Source organism: Taeniopygia guttata, chromosome 26 (genome assembly GCF_048771995.1).
Source record: "Taeniopygia guttata chromosome 26, bTaeGut7.mat, whole genome shotgun sequence".
Lineage (NCBI taxonomy): Eukaryota > Metazoa > Chordata > Aves > Passeriformes > Estrildidae > Taeniopygia > Taeniopygia guttata.
Genome location: NC_133051.1, coordinates 3,510,656 through 3,520,418, shown reverse-complemented (window position 1 = coordinate 3,520,418; position 9,763 = coordinate 3,510,656). Strand labels below are relative to the sequence as shown.

At 46.4% G+C, this 9,763-nt stretch overlaps 1 protein-coding gene across 1 annotated transcript; it reads right to left on the bottom strand.

Moving 5' to 3' along the window:
• Nucleotides 1–439: 439 nt before the first annotated feature.
• TIMM17A (translocase of inner mitochondrial membrane 17A) lies at nucleotides 440–9,734 on the bottom strand. Its single transcript, NM_001245788.2, is given in 6 exon segments — nucleotides 440–784; nucleotides 2,362–2,472; nucleotides 3,003–3,131; nucleotides 3,892–3,955; nucleotides 5,361–5,460; nucleotides 9,680–9,734. Coding segments are annotated over 6 exon segments (501 nt in total). The 5' UTR covers nucleotides 9,706–9,734; the 3' UTR covers nucleotides 440–713.
• Between the last annotated feature and the right edge of the window lie 29 nt (nucleotides 9,735–9,763).

The following is a 9,763-nucleotide window of genomic DNA, read 5'->3' as shown; positions in this document are numbered from 1 at the left end:
TCGGAGCCGTGTTTGTCCTCTTCTCTGCAAGGTGCCCTGACAAACATTGCCTCCTTCTTTAAAAAAAAAAAAAAGGTGACATGTGGGACTCAGATTCAGTCAAAGAGAGAAACTCGAGTTTCTAGCCAGGCAGAAGCCTGGGAAAGAGCTGGAGAAGAATGTAAATAATTCTTTATCTCTCTTGTTGTTCACATTGTTTATAGTTAAGTTCTATCACTGTGCGTCAAGCACTTTGCGCCAATAGTGTGGGTTGTCTTCACTTCAGGACCAATGAAGTTGGTCCTCACTAAGCTCTGTATAAAAGAGCAGTGTATTTTGAATAAACCGGAGTTTTACTCTCAGCAGCCTTCTGATCAGGCTCTTCATTCCCGTCCTGCCTCGACAGCGACAAAGGCTTTCACTCCAGTCTGTGTCAAAAGGATGACAAGACTCCATTTGGTCCTTGTCTCAAACCTCCTTGTATTCTACCAGACATGTGTAACATTACAGCAATGGAATATATCAGGAATAAATAGATTTTCTTTTCTAAAAGTTCTCCTGAGCAGTTTGACATTGAGAAATGCTGCAGGTCCTCCTGGCATGGTGTGTAAGGGACAGCCACTGGTGTAAGCACAAACCCCCTCCACATCCTCCAGGTAGGACCACTCAGGAACAGGGAAGGGAGAGAAAGAGGAGGAGGAGGAAGAAGAAGAGGAGGAGGTGGTTGGGGACCATTATTGATACTGTTGGTAGTTGCTGAACGGGGGTGGCTGGAGCTGGGATGGATCCTCTGACAATTGTGGGCCTGCAGGAGGGACAGGAGAAAAGGCAAATAAATACCAAAATGCAGGAGATTCTTCCTACTAACAGAATTCACAGCTGGTTTGTTTAAATAAATCCCTCTTAAAATGAATCATAAACCATGGAATTGTTTGAGTTTCACAAAAGGTTTAAAAAGTTTCTTAGAATCAAAAACTAGTTTGGCTTGGAAAAGACCTTAAAGCTTATCCAATTCTACCCCCTGCCATATCCCCATGGCAGGGATACCTTCCACTATCCCAGGTTGCTCCAAGCCATGTCCAACCTGGCCTTGGACACTGTCAGGGATGGGGCAGCCACAGCTTCTCTGGGAAACCTGGGGCAGGGCCTCACCACCATCACAGGGAAGAATTTCTTCCCAATATCCCATCTCACTCTTCCTTCTGGCAGTGGGTAGCCATTCCCCCTTGTCCTGTCCCTCCAGGACCTTGTCCAAAACATCTCTTCTCTCTTTTGGTGCTCCAAAGACAAAGCACTTCTCTCCAAGTTTCAAAGAATCATGGAATTGTGAAATTATTTGGGTTGTCACAGCTGGTGGGTGAGCCCACCAGGGGAGGGACTTTGTTAGATCCGTTGTTTGCAAATAGAGATGGGTTGGTGGGAGATGCGGTGGTTGGAGGCCGCTTGGGGCATAGTGATCATGAAATTACAAAATTTTCAATATTTGGTGAAGTCAAGAGGAACATTAATAAGTCTTTTACATTGGAGTTTCGGAGGGCAGACATTGGCCTATTCAGGAGATTTATTCAGAGAGTTCTTTGGGAAATAGTCCTTAAAAATAAAGGAGTTCAGGGTGGGCATGCTTCAAAATGGAAATCTTGAGGGCACAGAACAGACTGTCCCTGTGTGTCAAAAGATGAATCGACAAGGCAAATGTCCAGCCTGGATGGGCAAGGAGGTTTGGGAGGAACTCAGGAATAAAAAAAGGGTGTATTATCTTTGTAAGGAGGGTATAGTTTCTCAGGCAGTATTTAAGAGGGCTGCTACAGTATGTAGAAAAACAGTTTTAACTTATAATGGCGGCTTTTGTAAAGGATAACAAAAAATATTTTTATAAATATGTTAATGGTAAAAGGAAGAGTAAGATGAATATTTGATCTTTATTAGATGCAGATGGGAACTTTGTTACTGCAGATGAGAAGGCAGAGGTGCTTAATGCCTTCTTTGTCTCTGTTTTTAGTAAGAAGATTTGCCTTCAGGATAACTGTCCTCTTGGATTACTTGATGATATCAAGGAGCAGAATGGTCCCCTCATTATCCAAGAGGAGGCAGTCAGAGAAATGCTGAGCCACTTGGATATTCATAAATCCATGGGATCAGATAGGATCCATCCCAGAAGCCAGGGATAGCAGGGACATCCCTGCTCTCAGCCATGCCACCTCCAGTCTCCCAGCAGGAAGCAGCTGGTGATAAACTCATGTCATCAGCATCTGCAGCTCCTCCTTGGCTTTCCACAGCCTCAGGAGCTCGCAAGGCACTGCAGATTCACTCTAGGATTAGATGACTGCCAGAGGCATATCAGCAAAGCAAATCCTTGTGACACATCATCTGCTAGCTCCTTACCATTTGGGAATTGTGTGGAGGCAAATCTTGTCAGCAGAATTCCAGCTCCTTCGATTAGGGCCAGGAGAATTCCTCCCATTGCAGCAGATCCAACCATGGCAACAGGGCCATCTGGAAACGAAAAGCACAAACCAACACTTAATTTCTTTGCTACATGTTAGAATCCATTGAATCCCAGGATTGTTTGGGCAGGAAGGGACCCTGAAGATCATTTAGTTTCACTCCCTGCATGGTGAGGGACACCTTCCACTATCCCAGGTTGCTTCAAGCCCCATCCAACCTTGGACACTTCTAGGGATGAGACAGCCACAGCAGCACTGGGTAACCCGTGTCAGGGCCTCACCATCCTCTTCATGCCTTAATCTCTCCTAAAACAGACTTAGAGCAGTAATTTTGTGTCCATTAAGCTGCATTAAAGGATAATTGCTGGGCAACTTCCCCTGCCCTCTCTTCAAGGAACACTGGGAACATTTGGGAGCCTGATTATTACTTTTCTAAACACAGGAGAAAAGTTTCAGATTGTTTTTCAGCATCTGAGACAGCAAATTCCAATTTGGGTGTCACAAACTGTTGCTTTGCTGTTACAATGAGAACTGTACATTTAGAGAATAGATTTTCAACTGATATCTGCAGTTTCTTACTTCTTGCAGCTAAAATGGCTCCAGTCAGGGCTCCGCTTGTGATGGAATTCCAGGGATCTTCCTTCCCTCTCATTCTGACCATACTGCAGTCAATCATGGAGAAGAGACCTCCCCAGACAGCAAAGCTCCCTGTTCCAAATCAAACCAAAGCCACTTTGGAGAGAGCAGAGAAGTCAGTTGTGCTGCACAACAGATGCTGTAGTGTTACTGTGCTCCCTTTCAGACATATGTAAATTCAAATGCATAAAGAGCCAAATACACGTTAAAATCAATACAGGGAAATTTCCAACTTCACATGTCATCATCCCCCTCTCCTCCCATTTTACATATCATCTCACTAATCTACAATCAACTACAGAAAATTTATCAAACTGTGATTATAATGGAACTTTCATCCTAACAAAGTCAGATTAGCTAAGGGAACTTCCAGATTTATCCCTTTTTAGCATACTTCCTTACCAACAATGATGCAGAGTCATGTCACACCTCACACCTCACCCAGCCCTGCTCCTGTGGCCTCAGGAGCTCAGCATCCTACAGCACATACATGGACACCCCCAAGTTCTGTTTTTCATCCAAGCTAGATCACTTCTTGTAATGAGTTAGTTTTATCTTAACCCCCTCCACACCACGAAGAAGCTCCAGGGAGCTCTGCTTTTTTAAGATATGACCAGTTATTACCACTGGCTTATCACTCCAGGAACATAGACTGTCTCCTCCCCAACCAAACTCATTTTAGATATATCAGAACTGTATTTACCCATTGCTTGGGCCAACAAACCTGCTGAGACTCAGCGCAGGTGTCCGTGCAGCTGCACCATGTTACATTCCCAAACTCTGTTATCTAACAACAGTCAATTCTGTGCAACAAAACCCCAAAATTCATTACCTCCCAGTTGGGGAGCTCTGGTTTTAATGGCTGTCAAACTGCCCCGCAGCCGGTGATTTACACCCTAGAATAAGAGAATTCAGTTAAAATAAAATAGTAAAATCTTACAGCCAAGCTGAGTCTATACTGCAAAAACCTGCCACAGGCCCAACACATTTCTGAGCCCCCTTGGCAGCTGTAAGGAGCTGAGACAAAGTGTATTTTACACCTATTTCACTATTTATCACTTCCATACAATATTCCCATAAGGTACAGATGGAAATTACCGTCACCAAGCAGGAAACAATTTGGGTTCACAGTCTGAGTGGGACTAAAGGAGGCATTGCAGTAACATTTTAGCAGGATAAGCAGTGATTTTTCACATGTTTAATTTTTTCTTCCTATCTGCTGGGCAATCCCCACTAGCTGTCCTATATTTAGTCCTTCCTGCAGGTGCAATTGTAGGTTTCTTTGTAGTCAAGAGAAGCAAAGTCATGCTGAGCCTTCCACAGTCCAATACTCAACACGTCACCCAGGACCCCACAGAGCAATTACACATTCTCCCACACTTTAACACAGTTTAAAGAATATCCACCAAGTTTTATTTTTGTTACAATCACTCAGACGTGGGGATAGGTATATTTAGCAAGTCTTAAGCAAAATTAAGACTCTAATTAAGCACATAGTCCTTTGCAAGTGAAGTGTCTGAAGGCTATGACTAATTTGGAAACAGTTATTTATTAAACCCACCTCAAACCAACAGCTTATTGTGAGAGTAACATCAAAAACACCTTATCTATGAAGTCAGAGAAATTTTAAAACTAATGTTTAAGCAGCAATTGAATCTTAATTTATCAAATGTCTCTGTAATGGATTTATAGCCAAAATTTTGCAGCAGCTATCCCAAAAGTGAAAATTGACTTGTATCAGCAAAACTTCACTTCCATGTTTACTCACTCCTGCATTGAAACCAAATCTGAGCATTAAAAAAATTGAGTTAATAAAAATGGCAATGATTAAAAAGAGATTAATTTTAAAAATATATACCCTTTAATATAAACCTGAAGAAGAAAAAGATTCTTTCTTTGAGTCGTTCCATGTTTTAAAAGAAAGGGAAAGGCCAGGAGAGGAAGGAGAGCCTAGGCTTCATGTCCCTCCATGGAGACAGAACTACAGGCAGATGGATCTTTCCTGCTGCACTTCCCCATCCTGAGGGAAATGTTCATCAATTAGGGAGGAACAAACGACCAGTGTCCCACTGTGGCCACCAGAGAAAATGGGGAAGCAGCAATTTTATCCCAAAAGATGAACTCCCACAGATCTTGAGCCAGGACAGATTCTCATGGTCTGGATTAACAATGTAGAGGTCTTTAATCAGCCCTGCTCCCTGCACAGGGATTTATTCTCCTTCCCCTTCACTGCCACACTCCCTGGGGAAGGTCAGTGGATGCAAGACTGCAGTCGATGCACCTTCAGAGGATTTTACTCACCACTGGGGAATTTCGGAAGCCTTTGATAGCCTGGAAAATGCCCCCTCCTATGGCCCCCATGGTGAAGGCCCCTCCACAGTCATCCACTATCCTCCAGGGACTGGCAAGAAAAACAGAGATTAAAATATTAAATCCCATTATGTTAAACCATGTAAGTGAGTGGGATAGATCCAGCACTTCAGCATTCATCTCACATCCAGCTAACTGAGCAGGCAGCAACAAAAAAAATCAAGAATATTACAGCAAAACCAGACTCAACCTTTCCCAGAGTCTCTTGGCCCACTTCCCCGGAGTGGGAAGCACCAAATATACAGAAATGCCTGAACTCTTCCACAAGGCAGAGAGAGAGGCACATACTTCCATCATGGAAAACTCCTGCAGAATTCCAGCTCTGTCCTACACTATTTACATAGTGTAAATAGCTTTAAATTCCCCAATTTCATTCTTCTCTCGACCTAAAGAGAATTGAGGTACCAAATTCCATGAGACGCAGCTCCCAGTTGGCACAAAACACTTTTTCTTGAATCACTCGTTCTTTTCATTAGCTCTGCTTATTTAAGTGAAGACTTTAAAGTCAACTTTGCTGAGCTGGAAAGAGTTTTCCTGATGCATCTGGATCTTTGAAGTCCACTCAAACAAAAGAGAGATCCCTTCAGAGGTATAGCACCCACAATTCCTGCTCCAACACCACAGAGCAGCCAGGAAAACCTTGCATAGAAGCACCTTCTCGCAGCATAGGCTGTCAGTACCTGCCAAGGGACCCTTAATTATGGGTTCAAAACCTCTGCCAAGAACTGGAGCCTTGCAATCCTAAACTAAACTCCTGAATTAGGTGAGTTTTAAGATGCTATTAACTTCTGTTGTCACTGTGGGTAATTTCAGAGCACAGAATAACAAAGTTGTTTGGTTTCTTTCAGCTTGTATCTAGATCTTCCAGCCAAGCACTCAGCTGATTTAACTCCAACACTGCCAATCATCAGAAAATGCAAAAAATCAGCCTACAACAGCATGCAGGTCACAAATAGGAGCACCATGGCAAGCTCAGTGTTTCTGTCATGCAGGAGCATCAATGAGCACTTCCAATTTCACTCGTAATGTCATGTTTCTGTTCCTGAGGATCCCCTACAGCTTCCAGCTCCTGCACATGAGGACATCATCCCTGACCTGCCACTTCCCCACCTTACAGTCCTCCTCTAGGTGAGGGATGACAAACCCCCCTCACTGTGCTGCAGGCTTTGCCACAAGGTGTTTTCTTCCTGAAGAAAGTATCTCTAATTTTCAGTCCCTCCCCCTGAGTGTTCTCTCAGGCTCCTCATGTTCACAACCCACTTCCAAACCTCCTCCTCCTCCGCAGCCAGCCCTGGCGCAGCAAAGAGAACTCTGGCGTGCACAGGTCACACTCAATGCTGGCTTTGCTTTTGCACCTTGGATCGCTGGGCTGTTCCCAAGACACCAGGACCCCACCCAAGTGTCACCACTGAGTGTCCCAGTGACAGCTACATCCAGGTCCCAAATCCACAAGGCCTCAGGAAGCAGGGGGGTGTATTTTATCCTTCATCATCTCCTGTTTGTCCGCCATGCCTGCATATGGTCTTATCACAACCCCCTAACTGCATTCAACAATTCAAGAGTTTATTTTGCTCCCTCTTTTTCCTGCATCAGGAAAAGGTTCCAGGCATACTCTTGTCTAAGATGCCAAGATGAAAAGCAACTCACATCGTTTTTCTCAGGGATTTTTTTGTTGTTTTGTTCTTACATCTCCTGTGCAGATTTTTATCTCCTCAGCTATGAATAAAACATCCCAACCCTCTTCCTTTGTTAACTCTCTGAAAGTGATCTCATTAAAAGGCTTTTTGGAAATCTAAATGGATTATGTAAAGCGGACTTCCCTTAGCCACAAAGTCAAGAAATTCCAATCTACAAATCATGTTTGCTTTTTTCTTGAAGCCTTGTTAATGAGACACCAGTCATGGAATGCTTCCCTCTTTAACCTCATTAACTTCAAGGTTCCTAATTTTAATTTTAAACTACTCTCCAAACTTTTCTGAGCACCTTTTAAATGAGAGAACATCTTTGATCCCAGCACAGCCAGCGTGTGTCAGCTCTCCAAACTCCCTCAGAGCTGACACAAAATACCCCCAGCCCTGGCACTGCCTGACCTCATAAAGAATTGAAGAAGAAAAGAGATTATTCCATTGTTAATCTGGCAGTTATCTACAAGCATAACATTACTGTTAATTGTTTCCCTGACTTGGAGAGGAGCCCTGGCTATAGAGAAATGACATGTGGATAAGGTTGGGTTCCTGCTCCTGATGGCACCAGTAACTTCTCAAAGATGAGGAGAGCAGAGGGCAAGACTTCACTTTTCACAGGACTACAGGACAGCCACACACCAGCTCTGGCTGCCTGGGAGAGGGCTGAGTCCTCCCTCCAAGCCCCACGGCATCCTGCAGCTCTTCTGAAGGTTGGAAAACCACTGGAATCAGAGGCCACCACACTTTAAATGAAAAAGGGGCCTTTTTTCTGTGTCAATGGTTCTTAGGGAACCAGCCTGACCAGGATAGCAGCTCCCAGGGGCTGGATAACAGGAGGACCACAGGGTGACCAGCAGCTAAGGGGCCAGAGCAATGGGGGACACCAACAGCCCCACATGGCTTGGCAGCAAAACATCCCAACTGCACAGCATTAAGGACACAGCTTCATGCTGTCCCTGGGGAGGGTCAGAAGGACATCAAGAGGAATTTCTCAACAGAAAGGACTGTCAGGCATTGGAAGGGACTGCCCAGGATGCTGGTGGAATCCCCATCCCTGGAGGTGTTCAAGGAATGACTGGACATAGCACTCAGTGCTCTGGTCTGGTTGACAAGGTGGGGTCACAGGTTGGACTTGATGGTCTGAGAGGTCTTTTCCAATCTAAGTAATTCTGGGATTACCTGGAGCCCAGAGCAATCTATTAATAAATACTATTTACTTTGCTCATGTCCCAGATGTTATGCTGTAAAAAAGGCAGGGGTGATGTTTATGGACAAACTTAATACATGTCAGTAGAGCAATCTGCAAAGTTTGGGAAAAGCCTCATGAACAGTCACAGGTCTCTATCTGCAAAGGTGAGCAGAATCTCAGACTGGTTTGGGCTGGAAGAGACCTTAAAGCTCATCCTATTCCTCCTTCTGCCACGGCAAAGACACCTTCCAACATCTCAGGCTGCTCCAAGCCCCAGTGTCCAACCTGGCCTTGGGCACTGCCAGGGATAGGCCAGCCACAGCTTCTCTGAACAACCTGGGCCAAAGCCTCGTGACACAGGGTAGAATTTTTTCCCCACTATCCCATCTAATCTTGCCCTCTGGCAGTGGGAAGCCATTCCCCTCTGTCCTGCCTGTGACTCCAGGCCCTTGTCCCAAGTACCTCTCCATGATGAGAAACTCTGCCTTTGATTCAGTAACCCTGCACCTGAGCTTGCACTTAATCCTTTTAACTACTACAACTACAGCCTTTGACTTGCAACCAATGTGGCTGTGTAGGGCTACAAAGATAGTGCTGAACCGTGACGGGATTCAGACACTGTCAGCTTGACATGGAGGGGGCCAGGCTAGGCTTATGGAAATGGAGAGAGAGAAGGGCAGGGCCATGCAAGATGTGAGGGGAGCCTGGGGGGGATCAAGGATGAGGGAGGACTTGGGGGCTGAGGGGAGGTTGAAGATGGTAGCACTAAGAATCAGGGAGGATTGGAGGGCTGTACATCGAGGGGAGACATGAGGCGAGCTGAGAATGAGGGGCGACTGAGGATGTATGATCTGAGATGTGCAGCGGAGCGGGAGGGGGCAGCCTGTGGGGGATGAGAAAGTGACCGAGAATATGAGGAGGTGAGGATAAGAGAGAGTTGAGGACAGGGAGGCCAATGATGAGGGACTGAGAATGAGGAGGCACTAAGGATAAGGGAATGCTGGAAGGGAAGCTGAGGATGAGGGACCAGGCAAGGTTGCGAGTAAAGGGCTGCCGAAGGACGAACGTGGGACCATCTGTGCAACGCCCGCCGACCCCGGAGGCGGAGGTAGCACGCAGGGCCCCGCCGGCTCCTCGCCGCTCCGGGAGGCCGCGCGGGGCCCGGGAGCGGAGGGCTTTGGCTGCCTAGACTCCGAACAGGCCGCGCGGCGTGGCCTCCCTCAGGGGGCCCCACCAAGGTCAACCCCGCCCCCGCGACGGGGAGCGGCGACGGAGAGCGGCCCCGGAGCGCGTCCGCACCGCACTCCTGCCCCTTCCCGACGCTAGCAGATCCCGATCCCGATCCCCATCCCGACCTCGATCCCGATTCCCCTCACCAGGGCTCGCGAGCGTACTCCTCCATCTTGTCCCGGCCCCACCACCTCCCCGCACGCGATTGGCTGCGGCGGCCCCGCACCGAC